Source organism: Agelaius tricolor, unplaced genomic scaffold (assembly GCF_023055355.1).
Source record: "Agelaius tricolor isolate 1412-34295 unplaced genomic scaffold, bAgeTri1.0.p SCAF_1, whole genome shotgun sequence".
Lineage (NCBI taxonomy): Eukaryota > Metazoa > Chordata > Aves > Passeriformes > Icteridae > Agelaius > Agelaius tricolor.
In genome coordinates this window covers 53628364-53648918 of record NW_027269261.1, presented here as the reverse complement: position 1 = coordinate 53648918, position 20555 = coordinate 53628364, and the positions used below count along the sequence as shown (strand labels likewise).

The window sequence follows — 20555 nt, the reverse complement described above, 5'->3', positions numbered from 1 at the left end:
AATAGAAGTGTAACTGCAGAGAGTCATAACTCCACAACCACGCTTCCCAGAACACTGGGAATGGTCACAGATGCTGTAAGCACCATTCCATCATTTTCTGGCCAGGGAGAACTTGTTGGAGAAGCCTGAAGTGTGCTGAAAGCAGCACAATGTATGTCATAGTCATCCATGACCTAATGGCAGTGATGATAACTTGCTCTGAGCAGATACACTTTGTTAAATTGTCCTGATTACTCAAAGCTTTATTTTCTTTCCCCCAGTTAATTCTTGTCTACAGTTTAAACTCTTGTTGATTTAAAATGTGTGGACACCTTTTCTTCATCATTGGTACTATGTATTTCTGAAGGCAGCTATTTTTATGAGATTACTAAGTGATCATCAGTGCTGTAAACCTCTGATGGGATAAATACCAGTATCAATGACTAAATTAATTCCCAGCATGTTTTTAGGTTCAGTGGTGTTACACACCACTGTATACTGGGTCCCACAGGTCACAAGTAATGACATAACTGCCCCTAGAGTAATGGAATAAAATAAATAATATTATTAAACCTAAGTACTTTTAAAAAGGAAATGCAATTAGACCATTGTATCATTGAAATAAGCTTTTAATGAAATTATTTAACTGATGAAGAGATAATTTTTAAATTATTTGTTGACTGATCTATCTAAGCATTTCTTTGGGGATCATCCCAAAATGGCTCTGCCTTCTGAATATGACAAACACCAAAGCTAGCCAGTTATTCTGAATTTCATTCAAGACTACACATCAGGTATTCCCACATGTTTCAGTAACTGCAATGCTGACTTTCTATGAGCAGATGTTAGAGCTATCAAAATTAGTACAAAACATAGTTTGGCTAACCCTTACACCTTCCTACTCTTTACCATCACTACCCAGGTTGTCAATCTCTGTTGCCCAGTCTTAGGACATTTAACAGAAATTCAGAACAGAAATCCAACTTTATCTTAACATTGTGCAAGAACAGAACACTGTTGAATGTGAACTAGAGATTTTTATTACATAGCGTGTTTAAAGTAATCGCCTACTCCTAGGATTTAATTTCTGTTGCTCGTGAGCTCACTGAATTCTCTGCAAACACAATACATCAATCACATCCCTTGAATGCCACAAAGCTTCGTGAGATGACTGCAGTGACAACATTTTAATTCCACTGAAAGAGCTGGTAAACAAATCGTTTAGGACCCAGGTGGCACTAAACATGTGTGTGTTCAGCATGGATACGTCACACTGGGCCTTTTGCCTAAATTGACAGGTTTAGACTGGATTCAGAACCACTTCTGTGTCTCAAGTATTTTCTGTTTATATGGTTAAATTTCCCTCTGCTACCAGGGGTTGCTACTACTGATACTACTGATACTACTACAGCACTAGCTGATAAAACACACTAGAAATGTGGAAAATACTGCTGTTATCCTGACACAATGACACGTTTGGCCTCATAACCAACAATATGATGTTCAACTAGATCAAATGCTGGGCTCTACACTTTGGTCACAACCCCAGGCAGGGCTACAGGCTGGGGAAGAGTGGCTGGGAAGTGGCCTGGCAGAAAAGGACCTGGGGGTGCTGGTCAGCAGCAGCTGAGCATGAGCCAGCTGCACCCAGGTGGCCAAGAAGGCCGATGGCATCCTGGCCTGGCTCAGCAATGGTGTGGCCAGCAGGAGCAGGGCAGGGATTGTCCCCCTGTACTCAGCACTGGTGAGGCCTCACCTCAAATCCTGTGTTCGGTTCCAGGCCCCTCACTGCAGGGAGGACACTGACGGGCTGGAGCATGTCCAGGAAAGGGCAACGGAGCTGGGGAAGGGGCTGGAGCACAAGTCCTGTGAGGAGCAGCTGAGGGAGCTGGGAGTGTTTAGTCTGGAGAAAAGGAGGCTTGGGGAGACCTCATAGCTCTCTACAGCCACCATATAGGAGGCTGCAGCCCGGTGGGGGTTGGTCTTTTCTCCCAGGGAACCAGACACAGGACAAGAAGAAAGGCTTCATGGTGCACCAGAGGAGGTTCAGCTTGGACATTAGGAAGAATTTTTTCACAGAAAGGGTAATTAGGCATTGAACGGGCTGTCCAGGGTGGTGGTGAAGTTACCAACTTTAAAGGTGTTTAAGAAAAGACTGACGTGGCACTCCGTGCCATGGTGTAGCAGACACGGTGGTGTTAGGTCATAGGTTCCACTCGATGATCTTGGGGATCTTTTCCAACCGAGGTTGTTCCATGATTCTGTGTTACTGTCATTTTGAACCCGCAGCGCTCGGCAGGCCAGGACCAGCCGTGTGCCGGCGCTGCAAGCACACTCAGCAAAGATAAGCTGTATCGCGCTCCCTCCCGAGGGGTCTCTCCCGCTCTGTATCCCGCCGCCCCGGCTGAGCAGGAGCCTGTGTCCCCTCGGGCTCGCCGTAGCTCCCCCCCCACCCCCAGCACCCTCGCGGCCGGGGCGCGGCGGGGCCCGTGACGTGTGTGGGGCCGCGTGGCGGCCGCGCGGTGACGCACGCGGAAGGCGTCGCGCGGCGCCGGCTGTGCCACGGCGGCGGCGGCGCGCGGAGGAGGTGCCGGCAGTGCGCGCGCGGCGCCGCCATGGAGCCGTGAGTGGGGGCGGAGGGGGGGGGTGGCGGGCGTGCGAGCCTGAGGGGCGCCGGTTCGCCCGGGTCCGGGTCCGGGTCCGGGAGAACAAACTGCGCTCTGTGAGGGAGGAGCTGAGTGTTGTCATTGACATAATCACAGAACGGGCAGACTCGGAAGGCACCGCGGTCATTGGGCGACTGGTCCAGCCCGCCTGCTCCGGCAGGGTCGGTCCTAGAGCGCGCGGCACGGGATTGTGTCCTGACGGGTCTCGGGTATCTCCAGGGAGGGAGAGCCCTCAGTCCCTTTGGGCGGTCTGAGTGTAATTCAGTTTATACAGGTTATCCTCCTTAAGGAAATCAGCTCTTCGAGGGTTAAATGAATGTTTCTGAGGTTGTGGTTCGCCGCTCAGAGCCCCGAGGGTGACTGTCCTTTTCTTTTGGTGAACGCTGTGAGTTTGCCTTTTATATGGCGAATAAAACCTCCCCCCACCCCCGGTATCTTCACTCTCAGATTGATTGTTAAAGGAAAAAGAAAATACTTCTTTTCCCGGATATTTCTTGGCATGGACCAAGAAATGCATGACCAAGAGCCATAGCCGTGATTAATTATTCAGACTTAAATGAATACAACGAACAACAACTAAAAAGACAAAAAAGCCAAACCTATCCCGTGCACACATACAAAGGTAAAGCACAGCCATGTTTATCTGTCAGTTGTCATGTAGAAGTTCTATATAGTACTGACAATGTTAATTTTATGCCTCTTTTTATGTAGCCGTGTGCTGCCTCATTAGCTATTAACCCTTGTGGAATACATTTGCAAGAAGAAATTCAAGGTCTTCTGAGGGACACCAAAGCAGGCAATGTATTTAACCCATGAGCAAGTGCAGGGTCTGTGGATAGCCCCAGTACTGTCAACGTAGGTAGAATATATAATTATTCAAATCAAAGTGGGTTTGATGGTTCTATTTGGGACTGAGCCTAAAATAGAGAAGAGCAGTTGGAGGCAGAGATGTTGAGGCTAGGATTTCAGAAAAGCTGCTGTGCAGAAAAGCAAGCTATTTCTGATTTTAATATTGACTCTGTGCCTTCCTACTGCTTAATCTCAGTTTCACCACAGCATTCCCTTCTTTAAAGTCAGTCTTCAGTGAAAACTGTTATATAATAGGCTCTGTTTTTCTTGATGGTCTTCATGAAAGACTTGGTTGTGCAGTCATGAGAAGTGATTTGAAGGTGAGGAATATCCTGAGGAACATTTTGCTGACCCTTTGGAGACAAAACTTTACTCCAAAAGCAAGATGTAACCCTCCTTTACATCTCACATATGAATGGCTCCTGAAAGATTGCAGTAGTTTTGAGTGTGTGTTTCCAAAGTTAACTCTGTCACAGGCTGCAGTAGAGCAGTTTAGTTTTACTGACTGCTATTTGAGACATTGAAGTATAAAATTTCTCTGTTTGTATCTCAGTGTTTTCTCCTCCTTTGCAGTCAGTTTCGGACATAAGTTAATTATAAACCACTCTGAGTTAGGGTAAAGCTGAGTGTAGGTGGTAAAAGCTGCCTGAAAGACCTGCAGACAGTTGGATGCCTAGTCTTGAGCTTTGGACTGCTGTGGTTGGGCTGATTAAAGTATCTTCCACTTTGCTTGGTAAAGCAAAGCACAGTTCTTTACTTGTTTGAACAGGTGCATCCAGAGGGAGTAATCTTTTTTGATTTTCCTATAAATGTGCTTCCGACATTTCATTTCTTTCTTGGGCATTTCAAATGTAAGATAGAGGCTGTCAGTGGGGCATCACCAACTTGCCCTTAGGTATATTGATAAACTTTATGCAATCTCTTTCCAAAAGGCAGGTGTTAAACAATGAACTCATGAGAAAGTGATTTGACCTGCTTTGTAAGTCAGCTGGTGGTAGGTGCAACGAGACACTTAAATGTGCACAAGGAAGTTCTGCAGCTGCAGCAAGGGGCAATGGAGTGTGCATCACCTGATAGGAATGCTGTAAATTGTGGTTTGCCTTCATGAGAAATGCAGTTAAGATTTGGCTGAGTTCTTAGATTTGCTGTGAGTAAAAGTGTCCACGTTGCCTTACTGACCTCTAAAGCAGCACATTCAGTCAGTGGCTTAAATGAGACTTGAGGAGTACAGGTGTGAGTGAAAGGAAAACACGGGGTGTGTCTCTGCTCTCTGTGTCTCCACTCTTGGCTGGGTAGGTAGGTGTACACCTACCCATTCCAACTACTAGGTGTTGCACCATCTGGAGAGCAGCTGGAATAAAGAATGAGCCAATGTCTGGAACGTGTTCTTCAGAAGCTCACAAGCACATCTGCTCTGGCTTATGAGTAAACCAAGGTGCTAATTGCCAGTGGTTGTAACACTCTTGGCTGGGTGAGGAACTGGTGGCTTTCCTGTAAGGAGTGTGGGGAGGGAGCTGCTTTTCATGTCCACATCATGCATTTTGAAATGTCTGCAATGCAAAAACTTTGAAATTAGGAAAGATATGAAAAGAACCAAGAACATGCCCAGCAAGTCAGAAGTATCCTGCATCAGCCTGTGGCTGTCAAGTGGATGCTCAGATGTGAGCTGTTCAGACAGCACAAGTCTTTGTTATGCATTACTGCAAACATGATACCCTTCCAGGTGTCAGCTATGCTCAAGCCATAAACTTTCCTGTGTTGAGAGTTCCTCAGTATGTGCTCTGCCTTGAAGCATTTGGTATCCACTTGAACTCTTACAGATAATTTAGGCATGTCCACATTTTATGTACTGTTTTTGTATGTCAGGGATTTTCTTGCTAAGATTAATACTTTGGTATTTCAAGAAAATATCCCATACCTGGTGTACTCAGGTAGACAGGGAACACCAGGTCATCTGTGGAATTGAAGGAGCCCCTGGAGCTGATGGAAAAATGCACCTTAGTTGTTTTAGACCTAGTACAAATTTAATAGCTTTAACATTGTTTAAGTGCATGAAGGCTGAGGTTTTAAGACATTGATATAGGAAAAATACTGCAGTTACATCCCTGCAAAAGTCATGCAGACAAGTTCTGCTTTGAAATGCCTCTATTTGTGGTTTTAAAAATCAGCTTAAAACCCTATTTGTCTGTGAGGCTTCTGTGTGATGATCTGATATTACTTATATGGTAATTACTTGGTTGTTTCACGTATGGTTTGCCTTTTTTGGCTGTACAGTCAGCTGTTCTGACCTCTAGACTGATGCAGAGTTTCTGCTGTGTGTAAAGGTGTGTGGCAAGTGTTTTGCAGGTGCTGTCCCAGGAGTCCTGCACAGCCACTTTGTGCAGGCTCGTAACATTGCAGCTTCTTGCTTGCAGTTCTCATTACTTCTCTGGGGTTTTCTTCCCTTCCCCACCTCCTTTCTGTGTTAATAAATTAAGATTTGGATCTCTCAAACTTTACAGTAAAGAAATAATGCAAATTGGATTTGGTAGTGCTTCATTTGGCGAAAATGCAGTGATTCTCAAAGGAAACAGAGGTTGTTATTATTAAATTCTTGTACTGGTTTAAAGTGAATTGTTTGCCTTGCTTTAAGGGCTGCCATGCAAGCAGCACATGGTACCTGGTCCCAGAGTTCAGGCTGGGCTTATGGGGAGGATTTCACCACCTCTTCTACAATTTTATGTTAATGTGGTGAACCAGTAAGAGCACCATTCAGCTGGTGAAAAGAAGAAAGAAGTTTTATTCCAAGCTAAAAGGAGTGCTGTAATTAAAGTCTTAAGGTTTAATTTCTTTTCATGATGGTGCTCCTACAAATGTATTGAAAGACACCACCAGCACCCCATCAGCCCCCCCAGTCCTGCAGCTTTCCCATATAAACTGTACAGATTTCCATGATCGTACCTCCTGGAACAACAGTAGAAAGTCAGAAACAGTAGAAAGCCACTGTGGTGGCTCAGTTCTGGTGTAACTCAAGAGGAAATGTTTGCTGTATTTTGAAACATGGTGGATTTGTCCACCTTATGTAAGATTAGTTATTTGATCATATTTCCCTTAGGCTAACAGAACTGGAAGTCACCTGTTTTCCAGGGAATGCAGCTGGTATTTTCAATGCACACCACACCCCTGCCCCCGTTTTGTCTTTAACCTAATTATAACCACCAATGCATAGTGCAGGAGATGTCATTGCTAGTATGTATATTTGTGTTTAGGTGTCCAATAGCAAACTTGAGTTCAGGTTTTTATTTCCCAAGCTTTGGTGGAGCTCAAACAAGAGTTCAAAGCCTGAGCATGCAGATCTAGCAGATCTGGAGTTCTGCCCTACTCCTTGTTGGGGATAATTCTGTTAGGTTGAAATATATTTGTAGCATATAGACAACTCATCAAGATCCTGTGTGGGTAACTGAGTTGTCAGTGATGTCTGTCCCTTTAGATTAAGCTCTCATTGCAGGAGACATAGGGTGTTGGATGTTTAAGTTATTAATGTATGAAATAACACAAACAACCTTTTCTATCTTTAAGAAATGCTTTCTGTTGCTCAGGTTTTAGGACAATAGAAAACCCTAGCATTAAAAAATGGGCAAAATTCATACATTTTGGAGCACAGATGTGTGTGTACATACATGTGTTTAATAATTCCTGTTATCTTTGCTCTATGAAGCAGCATCTTTTTTCTTAGTGTTACATGTTACCTCAGTGTTTGGTTTAATTTTCTTTGTTGAAGAGTGAATGGGGTTTATTTTCTGCCCCTTTAGAAATATGACAGACACTAATTCTGTGGTTTCTTTTGCTTCCTGTAGGCTGGCCCCGATGCGATTGTATACACTGTCCAAAAGGCATTTTGTTCTGGTCTTTGTAGTATTCTTTATTTGTTTTGGTCTGACAGTCTTCATAGGAATAGCAGGTAAGGATGTTCTCTTCTTAAAAGATTACAGTTCTCATATACTTTGTCTAAACCTGTTGGTATTTACAGATGTATTTAAATGCTGATGAGCTTACTGTTCCTGAGATGTCTGAGGAAGCCTTTGTCTTGACAGAGACAGGGAAGTTTTTCTTCTATCTCACTTTTTCATAGAAGTAGTACCTACAAAGACTTGGTATTTGCAACTGCTTTGCAGGAGAGAGACAATAAAATGAAACAAGCAGCTTCATTGCAACGTAATTTTTCAGCAGACTGCTACATTAATTGGGGTTTTTTATGTATTTCTATATTCAAAATGGTAGTGCTAATACTTGATTTCCTGTGAGGAAACTCATAACTGTTTGTAAAGCCTACGAAGTGTTTGGGTGATAGATGCCGCATAAATACAAAATATTTTAGTGTAAAAATATGAACTTCACTTGTCAAACGTATATGAGCTTAGCTGTCTGGTTTCAGAGATCTTTGTGAGAGTCCTGACATGACCTGGGAGGCTTAAGCACATAAAGCCTGGGTAGTCATCCTGCAGATCAGAGAGATTTGTGCTAGTCTGGTCAACAAAGATGCAGTGTCACTAGGGAGTTGAAAAGCATGGGACCCTTCTTTATGTCATGCCAGAGGGCTTTTCCAGGGCTAAAACATACTTGAAAAATAAGTCAGTGTGCTCTCCTAGCAGTGTTAAATGTACTGATACTCTTCTGTCAGAAGAGCTTTATCAATACAGAAGTGACAGGGAGAAGGAAAGTGACTGGTGCTCATCAAGCAACCCACCCCTATATAAGAATTACTTTAGGTTGTTACCATCTTCCTCTGCTTTACTGCTGACTTCTACATCACTCAGCATGTCCAGTGTGTCCCTCTCTGACACTTTTAGGCCTGTTGGGTTTGTCTCTACCTCTGCCCTGTCCTTCACCTCCTTTAGAGTGAGAAGGGCTCCCAGGCCTTGGAGCCATCCAGCCCTGCCTGACTTGGAAAGAAGGGTGGGTTAATTGGAGGCAGCTGTTTGGGCTTTTATGCCCATCTGTGCCTTTTAGGCAGTACATTTTTCATAATAGCCTTCAATAATAAAATTTGTCTGTGAAATAAAATCTTCTTTCCTGCTGTTTGATTTATTATAGCAGCCAAAGGTCCAAACTGGCTTTCAGTTCATAAAGGTTAACCACTGATATTCCTGTGACTTGCTGAAGGATGCTGAAGGGCATTATTTGGTCACTAAAATACTGCATCAACACATTTGCAAAAATGCATTTTATGATAAAGGGGGGGAAAATGGAATTATTTAATTTAATGAAATTGGTCTATTTGGCTTTAAAATTGAACAATATTTATAGTTGTGTACTTATACTGCCAGACTGCAAGAAATCAAAGAAAGTTGTTTTAAATAAGACTAGGCAATGCTCCTGGAAGAGAAAACTGAGTGTTTTGTTCTTAATCAGTAGCAGAACCTGAGAGGGAGCTGTGCTGGTGTATTGTGTCTGCATGCAGAGTAATCTGGTGGTGTGGTTACCTTTGGCCCAGGGGACTTGGCTGCTGTAAGCAGCACTTGGTCATCTGTACCATGCTGTGGTCCCAGGCCTTGCCTGTGATCCCCTTCAGGAGCTGGCATGGCTGTGAGATTCTTGTCCTTGTAAGACGGGTTTGCTGGATAGTTTGGCTGACAGTGTTCATTATTATAACTGAAATGTTTTTCAAAGAATGCTGTTTACCTTGGGAGGAGATCCAGTGAACAATTACTGTGATATTCCTCACGGCTTTTGTTGACGGCTGCTTGCTTCCTGTGAGTAGAAGGGGGGGCCCTAACAAGAGAATGCTCCCTTGTTAAAGGGTACAGTCTGAGAAAAGCTCACAAAACCCACTAAGTAAATGAAAGTATGGGAGATTCATCCATATTTCTGTGCTACTTAAATGTGCCATTGCCCACAGTCAATGTCTGTACCTGCAGTTTGGGAAGCCTGGCAGAACTCTTGATTTTCATCTGAGAAATCAGTACCGTTTGATCGGAGATAGATGCTGCTCTTACAGTTCCTGTAACCCAAAACAGACACAGACTTGTTTGGACTTTTTTCCAAGTTGCACTCACTTTCTTTCTCTTTTCACAATGGGTCTGTGTTATTTATGGGATGAGACAAGTTCAAAGAAAATCCAAGGTTCAGAACTCATTTTGGTAGCTGTGCAGTTCATCAACTCAGGGTAGTTCTTTGCCTTTATCTGTTATTATGTTAAGTGAGCAAGAGTAAAAGAAAAACAGTAACTATTTTAATTAGTTCACATTTGTAAGTAACACAGCCACAGCATCATTTTGTTTCAAAAGCTTTTATTTATCACTTGCTAGAGAACAAGCAGTTATAGCACTAGAGCTTCATTATTTGTTTGGTTGCTGTTCTTAAAAACTTTGACTGTGATTTCTCTGTCCCAGTATTGGTTCATATCATCCAATTAAGAAAATAAAAACACTTAAAAAGGCAAATTCTAGTTGTTTTGTCAAGACTTAATTACTGATATATGATGACTTAGCAACTGTGAACACCTACTGAAACTCAATTTTGCTTTTTAAAACAAAAAATGCCTTTCAAAAATCTGGTTTATATGTACTTGAGAGCTGAAAAGTTCAATGGTGCTGAACTGACTTTATAGTGGGTGGCTGTTAGTGATGTTGCACTGCAATTCTTATATGAAATTCTAGCTGTGATGGCTGAAATTCTTATTTTTTTCTTTTAAGTCTGTAAGATGGTTAATATTGTTATTAGAGTGGTTGTAGGAGCCCAAGCAGTGCTGCATGTTTAGAGCTGTCATGACAGCTAATCCATCTTGGACAGAGTGATCCCATGCTGCTCATTTATAAACTTCCTTCTTTTCCGTTCTTTCTTTGTAGTAACTTTGAAATGTTTGGTCTGTGTGAGAAACTGCTTTTCTTGCTTAATTTTTATAGTACTGAGTTTGCAATTGAAAGAGCATATTTTGAGGGTCAAAAAATTCCATTAAATTGCCAGACTAAATATATACAGGGAGAGACCATTTGGACAGAGGGATCTTCCTGGCCCAAGTACAGGTGTATATGTCTTGCACATGTCCCTACCTGCTATACATCTTCTCTGTGTGTTTCACAACCTGCTGTGTAGACACAGATGTTTTCCTCCTCTTCCCTGTCACTTTCCTGCTTTAGTCCTTTTGTGTTTTGTGTATATAAAACCACAAACACGTGTGCATTCCTCTTGTCCTCAGTACTCCATGCTCTTAAAGGGAAATTGTACCGCTGTCTGGAACCATCTTATCAGGGGTTACAAAGAAGATGGGGCTTTTCTCAGAGGTGCAACATAAGCTGGAGCAGAAGAAATTCCAGTTAGGACATTTTTCTTACTGTAATGGTAGTTAAATACTGGAATAGGTTTCCCAGACAGGTTGTGGGAGTCTCTGTCCTTCAAGATGTTAAAGACTTAACTGGACATGGCCCTCAGCAGCCTCATCTGATTAAACAAGGGGGTTCTGCATTCCCATAAAATCTTGGGAGACATATATATGTATATAGATAGATAAAGATAGAAATGTAGATGAATAAAAAACTACTACTAAAATTGTAGTAGTTTAGAGTACACATTCAGGGCTTTTGACATGGAGTTCTTGATTTATAATTTACTTTATTTAATGATGTGTAGAAGTACCATGGCAGACATGCTTAAAGGAACATGCAGGTCAAATTTATAAATTATATTGAGATAGCCATGTGCTTTACCCTTTATCTGAAAAGTGGAATACCATTTACCTTCTTTGCAAAAGGTATTTTGTACAGTCTTTTGAAAACCTATATTTACATCATCACTTGTATGTATACTTCAATATTATTTTCTTTCTTCCTTCTTATATATTTTGTAGGTCCTAATGTAATTGAAACTTCTGTAGCAAGAACTGACTTAAATAACAGCCTAAAGGTAAGAGTTACTAAATATTGTTGGATTATATGAATGGCTTTATTTGATGTTGGTAATGTTAAACATTTTTCTCCTTCCCCCCAGTCATTTTAAATATTTAAACTTTTACTGCAGAATGTCTTAGTGGTGCTTTCCAGTTTGAAGCTGATCATGCAATATTGTACTACCACTGTGTTACTTCATGAATAGCCAGCAGCAATTTCTGGTCTCTTACTGTTGGGAGCAGGTCAGATAGAGATTTCTAGGGTGTCTCTGCACAGCAGTTTCTGATAAAGAAGCATGTGAGTTTTTCCCTGGTGAATTAATGTTGCAGATTCTTATAGGAGGTTCAGAAATAGAAATTGAGAACATGCATTGAAAAACAATGCACTCAGTGGCAACTAATGCTATCCCTCTTGTGATTTCCCTTTCTATCATCTGTAAAGAAATATTTCTTGTTAATTGTTAGCTATCATGTGACCAAGACGTGGGATCTGGCTTCCTAAGAGGAACATTCACATAGTCTCAAGTACTTTCATATTTTGGTTCTCAGTTCTTGCATTTTTGTTTGTCTAACTCTTCATTGTCAACCTAATATCTAAAGTATTTTTTGTGAAAGGACTAAAAAGGTTTTTTTTGTGTGTTTTTTCTTAAAATGCATTTCCTTTTAATACACTGGGACACTTCTTTTTTTTTTTTTTTTTTTTTTTTTTTTTTTTTTTTACCTACCAGTCACCTATATATGTTTAGATTGATACAGTACTGTGGGTGGGAACCACATCTTGATTTCACATTAGAGAAGTCTTTCCTGCATGTAGGTTTTATCTGTTAATGATACCTTTCATTCTTTTGAACTCAATGTGGAATTTTTAGAAAACCTAGTGGAAAATAGGGCTTTTTTGTAATTATAGTTAAAAAAGTTTAAGACTATGTAGCAGATGAAGGCCCACAAATCTGACTTTTGATGTAAAGTTCTAAACATTATTTCTTATATTCAAGCTAGGCCTCAGGATTTTGTTTTTCACATCTGAACTTTTCTGTTTTATTGCTGCTGCTTTTATAAGGTTTAGGTAGTTGCACCTTTCCTTACTTCAGTGCTTTGCAAAATACGTGTGCTGTTTAAGCTACTTCTGTGGAAGACTTCTATGTGAGCTGCTTATCACGCTGTCCACAGAGTAGCACATACAAATCTCTTCTCAAAAACATTGTCCCAAACATAATTAGCATGCCTTTCATCATTGTAACTACAGGTATGTCATGTAGCAGTGTAAAGGCTGGTGCTAACCTTGTGGGGTTTTTTACAGCTGAAGCCATTTAATTTAAGTTCGCCACCACTGTCAACTTACAACCAGCAGCTGTGGCTGACCTGTGTGGTTGAGTTGGATCAGCACGATGGTGAGAATCTGACCTAATTCTCAGGAAACTGCTATAGCAACCTGTCTATTGTACCTTTAATTCCATCTGTCACACACATGATCCTGTTGCTTTCTGGCTGTGGTTGGTGGGTTTTTCCTCTGATGTGCTTTTCTTCCACCTCACCCCCCTCCCTTGATAAAGAGATGGACAGCACTGATTGAATTGTAGGCAACAGGAGTAGGGGACAAGTTGTTTGTTATTTTTGTGAAAACAATAGTATCTAGATAATCTGTGTATTTCCCTCTTCATTTTGGGGGCAATTAGATGTGTAGATTGTAATGGTATTGATTTTTCAATACAACTTCCCTGTATATATGTGAGAAATACTATATTAGTAATTGTTTATCTGTAGATTGAGTACAGGGCTTGTGACTTAATGCCTATGTATAAAAATATGTACCCTACTCCAGTAATGTATAGCTGGGTAAGTCTGAGTAGTATTTGGATAGCATATGTGTTTTAAACAGTTTTGGAACTCTATTTGAGATTTAATTTCTGCAAGTAGCAATAGATTAATGTTTCCTGTTTTAATTCCAGTATCCCTCAAGAAGAATGTGACTATGACAGTCAGAGTGCTGGGAGTGGTGAAGGATGGAAGCACACCATACGTTAACAACCAAGTTCACAATCGGACGAGGTTACTCAGTTGTGCACAGGTATGCACTTGCTTAAACAAAACTCTGATGTAGGGCATTTTCTTTAAATATGTGTGCATGCTAATTTACAAATAAGAATGTACCTGTTACACATGTCTCAGGAAAGACTCTACAGGACAGTTTTATTTATAATGGCAACGTAGGCAGTAATGCTGACAAACTTCCTGTCCATCATTTTTCTGTTTAGTTCTGTGACTTGTGTCTGTTGACTCTTAAAGACCCCTCTTGTTAGAGTTGCTCTTTGTCAGGAAAGCAGTGGGTCCTGTTCAGTCACCTAAACAGGTTTAGCAGTACTGAAGAAAGGGATGTTGTAGCAGAAGATTTGATATGGGGTTCCAGAGGAGAGAAAAATCCTTCTCCAACACCTTGCAGCATCTGCTTGAAATCAGCTGGCAACTGTGTTCTGAAAAAGCCACATTTTTTGCCAGTGTGAAGAAACATTTGGAGATTCTAATGTGATTTTTACTGAAATTTTTAAGCTTGAAGACATTCAAAACAGCTTCTCCAGATGCAAATCCTTTAGGAAGGACATAGCTGAAGTTTTTTATGATAAGCATATATAGTAAATCAATGTTTTCTTTTTATATAGATATATGTACATATCTATGAAATTTGCAGAAATTAATTAATACTGCTCCATTAGATTTAATTACATAGTCAAGAGAGCAATATACTTTGCTTTTCTCTTTTCTCCTGTTAACTTTTTAAATGAGTTAGTATAAGGTAGGCCCATCTCACCAGCTTGAGTTACTGACAGTGTTATTTGGTTCCACCCTGGTGCTGCAAGCAGTTGCTGTCACTGGCTCAGGTGAAAAGCTGGCACTTTTATTTGGGTTTATTGTTCAGCTACTGATCCACCTGACTCACTTTAGCAGTTTCTTCTGCTCTCTCTGGTACCTTTCAAGAAAATCTTGATTAGACTGACTGAGATTGGTGAGATATATATAATAAATATAATCAATATTGGACCATTTAGGAACAAGTTATCCAGCCTATACCAACAGTGCATATTCTGGAATAATTTGAAGACTTCTAATTTCTATTCTCTGTGTGTGTTCACAGAAATGCAGTGAAATCATTGTTGCTCACCTGGGCTACCTGAACTACACTCAGTACAACATATTTGTTAGCTTTGAAGATCTGAACAAGCTAACAACATCCACCATCCAGAATATTACTTTCACAGTAAGTATAAAGGTTTAGTCTCCTAAAAGAAGTCTCTTTAATGCTGTATTAAAGTGTGCTTAAGCTGTAACAAAAAAGTATCAGATTTTTGAAGATAAATTAAAAAATGCATCATAATTATTTTGTCTGTCACTACTGATGTCAGAGCTGTTATAGAATTTACTGTTGATAAGGGTCAAGACTAAATTTTTTAACTCCAAAAGAAAAAAATTCTCTCAGAACTACTGCTGCTGTATTCTGTAATAGATAAATTAATCTGAATGCTGGGAGATAATTTTTACAATAGGCAAGCTAGATTAGAACATCCAGTTTTCTGCATTTCCTTATAGAGATGCTGCCTGTCTGCAGGATTGTATTTTGTTTTCAGCCTCTCCAGGAGGTGTATTTGAATTAGCAAAGTTTTCCAGACTTCATAAAAGTGTGAACTGGAAAGGTTTAACTAAGTCAAAGGAAAATGAAGCGATTTTTTTGAGGAGCACTGTGCTTATGAAGAAGAGAATTGGTTTTTTTCAGCTAACACAAGCAGGTTACTAAAATAATTCACTCAAATGCTCTCCGGTGGAATAACTATCTCAGTTAATAGGGCTAAAGATTGCTTATAAAGCACTTATATAATGTGTATTGATTGACTCCAGAAAGCAATTTAGAAACACTTGCATTGGGAGAAAAGGGAACTAAACCAAGTTTATAATATAGATTACTCTGGTATATTTACCTGTATACAGCATTCACTGTGTCAGAGCAGGTAGCAACCAAAAATCTTACTGTAAAGGAAAAATATTTTTAACATACCAAATTAACTTTCTAAATATTAGTATTTTTAATACTTCAGTGCATAAAGAGTATAATTAAAAATAAGCTCTAAGGGGAAAAATCCCCTAGGCTTGCAAACCCTTTCTTTAGTTCCAGATTTCAAACAGAACATAGTATTGGGGCATTTATAGTTGTACAGTTTTTTATCTTCTTCTGCAGGCTGCCTTTAAGGCAGACCTGTATGCAATCCCAAAACAACTTCAACCCAAACTTTCCTGCAGCAACTAAAATTTTCACATTTATTTCATTATTACAATTGCTTTTTGGTGATCTCAGTTGAAATCAATGGATTGCCTTTTGTATAATAGGTTTCTCTACATATAATTTTCGTTCTACATTTACAGTTTAAAAAGACAAGACAGAGGTTGACAGATTTAATACATTGAAAGGTAAAGCTCGTTCAGATGAGCAGAGCATGTGTTGTGCCAGGGAGCTTACATTTCAAAAATGGCTTCAGAAGAATGCCAGGTATGAGATTAATTGTCAACAGAGCAGAGTTTATGTAAACTGACATGTTATAATTAATATCTATGCCTTCTAATAATTAGAGTAGAAGAAGGAGGCTTTCCTCCTTAACCTGTGTAAAGATTTCTGTGTTTCTGGTAAGCTACCTATCCTTCCTTTACATGATTTTCTCTTTTTTAACTTCTGAGACAAGTGAGTAAGCTTTAAGAACATAGACTCCTGACAGGAGATACACCTGTACCTTTCTGACTTCTTCATAATCAATTTATGCATCTGACCCTGGAAGTACCGAACAACACGCTGGATTTACTCATATATTGGCATTCAGACTTAGATTGAAAGTGCAGTTGAGATCAATGGAGACTATCCTGTTTGTCCTGAGAGTGCTTTAACATAAGACAGCACTATGTTAGGAAGTGGCAGGATAAAAGAGAAGCAGGGCTATTAGGCTGCTTTTCTTATCTCTATCAGATAGTCCTGTGATTACAAATTTATCTTTATTTTTTCATGGTGACACAGTGGAATTTGGTTATACATTTAAATTTTGAAAAGCCACAGAACTTTTCAGTATCTGCAGTAAAGTGCTGATTATTGATGTCATATGTAGTTTGTCAAAATATTACTCATTGGGCTCTTCTGTTTTCTTGTAGTGGAAGACCTACAATCCAACCTTTTCACAAGTGGAGATATGGTTCCGATTTGTCTTTGTAGTTCTTACTTTTATGGTCACGGTAAGATTCTTTTGCAGCTTTTCTGGAGTTTATTGTGTAGACAGCTGATAACAGTGCTCTGTAATGCTGGTTTAGGAATTTAACCCCAGGCAGCAAAATTGACATGTCACTGACTGGGTGTAAAAATGTTTCTGAAATACTTATGTAGTTGCTGGTTTTATGTTTATACAAGTGGTATTGAAAGGACATTAAGAAAATAGGATAAACGGGAAAACTTGTTTTTCTAAACTCTGGGTTTGGATTAAACAGAAAAAAATTGCTTAGACAAAGGAAATTGTGATGACTAAAGGAAAGTATTATTTTGCACCGTAGATAGGCTCAGGAATAGGATGGCCAGAGTGTGGGCTGCTTGACCTTGATCTAACATGAAAGTTATCATTGCCTTGCATGTGAGCATGGGCCACATGACCTCCAGAGGTCCCTTACAACCTAAATTATGCTATGATTTAGATGATGTCTCCTCTCTAACCTGTCTTGGCTCCCGGAAAAGAAGTGCTTGGAAAAAAAAGCCAACATAAAATCTAAAATCCTGAATTTTCAGAATAGGGACACCAAAATACTACATGCTTCCATAGCATTTTTCTTGCAGATGGTGTTGCTCAGGTAATTGTGAATATAAAATGCAATCTGCTTTTTTAATGAGTGAGTTCAAGTGGAAGTCATTGGTAGTGTGTGACCAGTAATGAGGCAACATCCTTTTTTTCACACGTTGTTGATTTTCAGGTACTGGCTGCTTTACTTCCCAGTTTGCTTGAGAAAAAAGTAATTTGCATTGGGGTCAGCAAGCAAACTTGAAATAGAAACTAGGAGACCTGGTGTCCATTTTACATTGTTCTCAGTGGCAAAGGCCTCATGAAGTAGCCTTGGCAGTGTGCTCAACTCTGTCCTAGCTCTGGTTAAACCATTGAAGGCTGTATTCCTTCCTTACAAATTGTTGTTGTTGTTTTACAGTGTCTGTTTGCACATTCCCTGCGGAAATTCTCCATGAGAGACTGGGGTATTGAACAGAAATGGATGTCCATCCTACTTCCTCTCTTGCTACTTTACAATGGTACTTGTATCCTTGAATTTTTGGAAAGGCACCATTTTAAAACAGAAGCAGAAAAGGAAAAGACAAAAAGAGGAGGCAAAATGGAATTTCTCCTTGAACTTATAAGCAGTTGTTTATAAAGCTTCAGAAAACTAAATTTGAAAAAAAACCCAGCCCTTTCCAAGCGTAGCAAATTCAAGGGCATGAGTGGGTGGATTTTGTTCTTCTCAGTCACATGGATGTCAACTGTTTATTTAAAGCGGTGATTGGAATAGGTACTTGCCATACTTAACCTTTCAATTTCTATTTGTCTGCTGTCTTCATTTTTCAGATATTCACACTTTAGTTAAAAATGGAGGCTACTTTTGGTCCAGTAAAAAAATTCTGCACTTTCTAGTAGTACCAAAAGAATATTTGCATCTTAGTCATTATACAATAATTTTTTAGATCGTCACCCTTAACAGTGGTTTAATAGAAAGTCTAATAAAACCTAAAATCCTCTAGAAATGTTGGCAACCATTCAAGATTATTCCTACGGCAGAGTGGATTGCTGCTGGAGGCACCATTTTCTTTGTTAATTTATTTAAAATAAAGGAAGCTTCAGTTTCATTTACTGGGGCAAATTGAAAAAATCTAGGCTTTTTTTTGTTCTGCTGAAGTTAGATTCTGCTTTACTTTTCATAATGAAAGGCTTTTTTTTCTCTTTGTTTAACCTTTTTTTTGTTGTTGTTGTTTTGTTACAGATCCATTTTTCCCCCTTTCTTTTCTGGTGAACAGCTGGTTTCCTGGAATGCTCGATGATCTATTCCAGTCACTGTTTCTGTGTGCATTGTTGTTGTTCTGGCTTTGTGTTTACCATGGTATAAGAGTACAGGTAAGAGATGCAACAGTATCTTCTACTTACTGAGGAGACAGGACTTGTTTTGTTCAGTTCTCTCAAAAGGTGACAAAAATGAAATCAAATTCTTACAAAAACAAACATTTATATTATTCATGAAGTACAATGTGACATATGAAGCTTTGGAGTTAGAATGATTTATGGTGAAGTAGATTATTTTGAGTCAACCAAGCCTAAATGCAATAGATGAGACAGTCGTCAGAATTATGATGCCATTATGCTTCATTCTTGCTTGAAGGGTTTTGGTGTTATATGTGGTAGTTGATTGTTTTTTTTAAACTAATTTAAAATACTACATAAGAGAAATAGGAATTCTGGAGCCTATATTTGCATTATCAGTGAAATATGTGGGACCTTATAAATAGGATGCTCCAACTCTAATTCATCTTATTAACACAAATGAGGATACAACATAATGTCTTCTCTAGTCACTTGTGCAGGATAAAAATACAAAAGATGAGTCTCTTAATCCAGTTCACATTGAGTGAAACAAAGATGACAGTTATTTTATTTTGTAAAGAACGAATAAAATCTGAAGTATGGGTTCACACTTTCACCACACTATTGTTTTCTTGACAGGGGGAAAGGAAGTGCTTAACTTTCTATCTGCCCAAATTCTTTATTGTTGGACTGTTGTGGCTGGCCTCTGTTACACTGGGAATATGGCAAACGTAAGTAATTTAAAATGTATTGCACAAAATGAGCTGAGAGTGTTCAAGAATGAGAATACTGTGTGTACCTGGTGGTATCTTTTTCTTAATGCTCGGATTGTGATACAGGAATGGAGTTCAAATTCTTCATCTCTCTGTTCTGCAAAATGTGACTGATTTGAAAACACTTCTCCATGGACAACCTAGTAGTAATTAATTTCATAAATCTGAGTGTCATGTCACTCATGTCATGAGTAGAAATCATTCTACTTTGTCAGTATGTTATGGCTCCCTACAAGAATCTAGTGCTATGGCTCAATTAGTATTTGTAGCTAATTGAGTAGCTGAAGCAACAGTTTCTCTGTGGCTAATTATGACATAGTTTGACCAGACTTTCTTGACTATTAAACCTGCACCACTGGTACTGACATGGCTTAGTCAAGCTATGCTGTCTTTACTCAGAACTCTATTATTTAGCTTGGTTTAGTGATTCTCCCTTTTTTCCAGTTTGTTGTGTTAAAGGTGTCACTCTTCCCTACCCAGAAAACTTCATCCATTTTAGTACATCTGTAGTTTTACACTGTTTTAGTCTCAGGTGTTGGTCCCTTATTTTATCTCTCAGAAGGAAGATACCTTCTAACCTTCTCCTTGCCGTTGTACATTTTTGAAAGCATTTGCAGGAAATGCTCATGCTATTAGTAAAATTGCTATGAGGGAAGGCCTCATGCACCAATTTTCTAAGGATAAAATGTAGAATTTTATCCTTAGATAAGGATATTATCAGTCTTCACACTGTATTGTGAAGACTTGAAAGAATCCTGAAGGCTTGTAGGAATTTACATTATACACATTTTCTAAAAAACAAGTGGGGAGATTAGACATGATCCCAATTTAAATCCTCCGTATGTCTTCAAATTTAGTCTGCTATATGTGGTAAATTGTCATGACTCCATTGGAATGAATGGCATTGCACCAACTTACCCAGCCAAACCCTTTTCTTATAAGCTGTACATAGTAACCTTAAACCTTTTCTTTGTAAGTGGGTTTCTTGGTCAGCCTGTCTTTTTAACTTTGGAATTGTGCATTTTTAATACCACTTTTTAATTTTGAATCTTTTCTAGGGTGAATGAAGTACATGACCCTACATATCAATACAGGGTTGACACAGGTAATTTCCAGGTAAGTCAAAACTTACTTCTTGCTGTCCAATTGTCAGGTACAGTTAGGCAATATAAGGAGATATCGGCCTTTTCTTTTATAAAAATGTATAACACAGTTTAGAAAACAGAAAATGCTGGTCAGACAGTCTTATTCTGACTAGAGTACTTTCATTTTTGCTTTAGATCATGAATACACC

The 20555-nt window shown here is 39.5% G+C and overlaps 1 protein-coding gene across 3 annotated transcripts in view; it reads left to right on the top strand.

Moving 5' to 3' along the window:
- TMEM181 (transmembrane protein 181) overlaps window positions 1-20555 on the top strand; it is a 33823-nt gene that overhangs the window by 4250 nt on the left and 9018 nt on the right. For 2 of the 3 annotated variants that reach the window (XM_071434572.1, XM_071434581.1), the window contains exons 2-11: window positions 7331-7434; window positions 11320-11375; window positions 12659-12749; window positions 13308-13426; window positions 14489-14611; window positions 16540-16620; window positions 17572-17671; window positions 18394-18524; window positions 19128-19219; window positions 20320-20377. In XM_071434572.1, coding sequence (XP_071290673.1) covers window positions 7331-7434; window positions 11320-11375; window positions 12659-12749; window positions 13308-13426; window positions 14489-14611; window positions 16540-16620; window positions 17572-17671; window positions 18394-18524; window positions 19128-19219; window positions 20320-20377 — 955 coding nt within the window. Of the gene's footprint in view, window positions 1-2492; window positions 2603-7330; window positions 7435-11319; window positions 11376-12658; window positions 12750-13307; window positions 13427-14488; window positions 14612-16539; window positions 16621-17571; window positions 17672-18393; window positions 18525-19127; window positions 19220-20319; window positions 20378-20555 lie in introns of those variants that run through there. The other variant, XM_071434587.1, reaches the window with a different exon arrangement.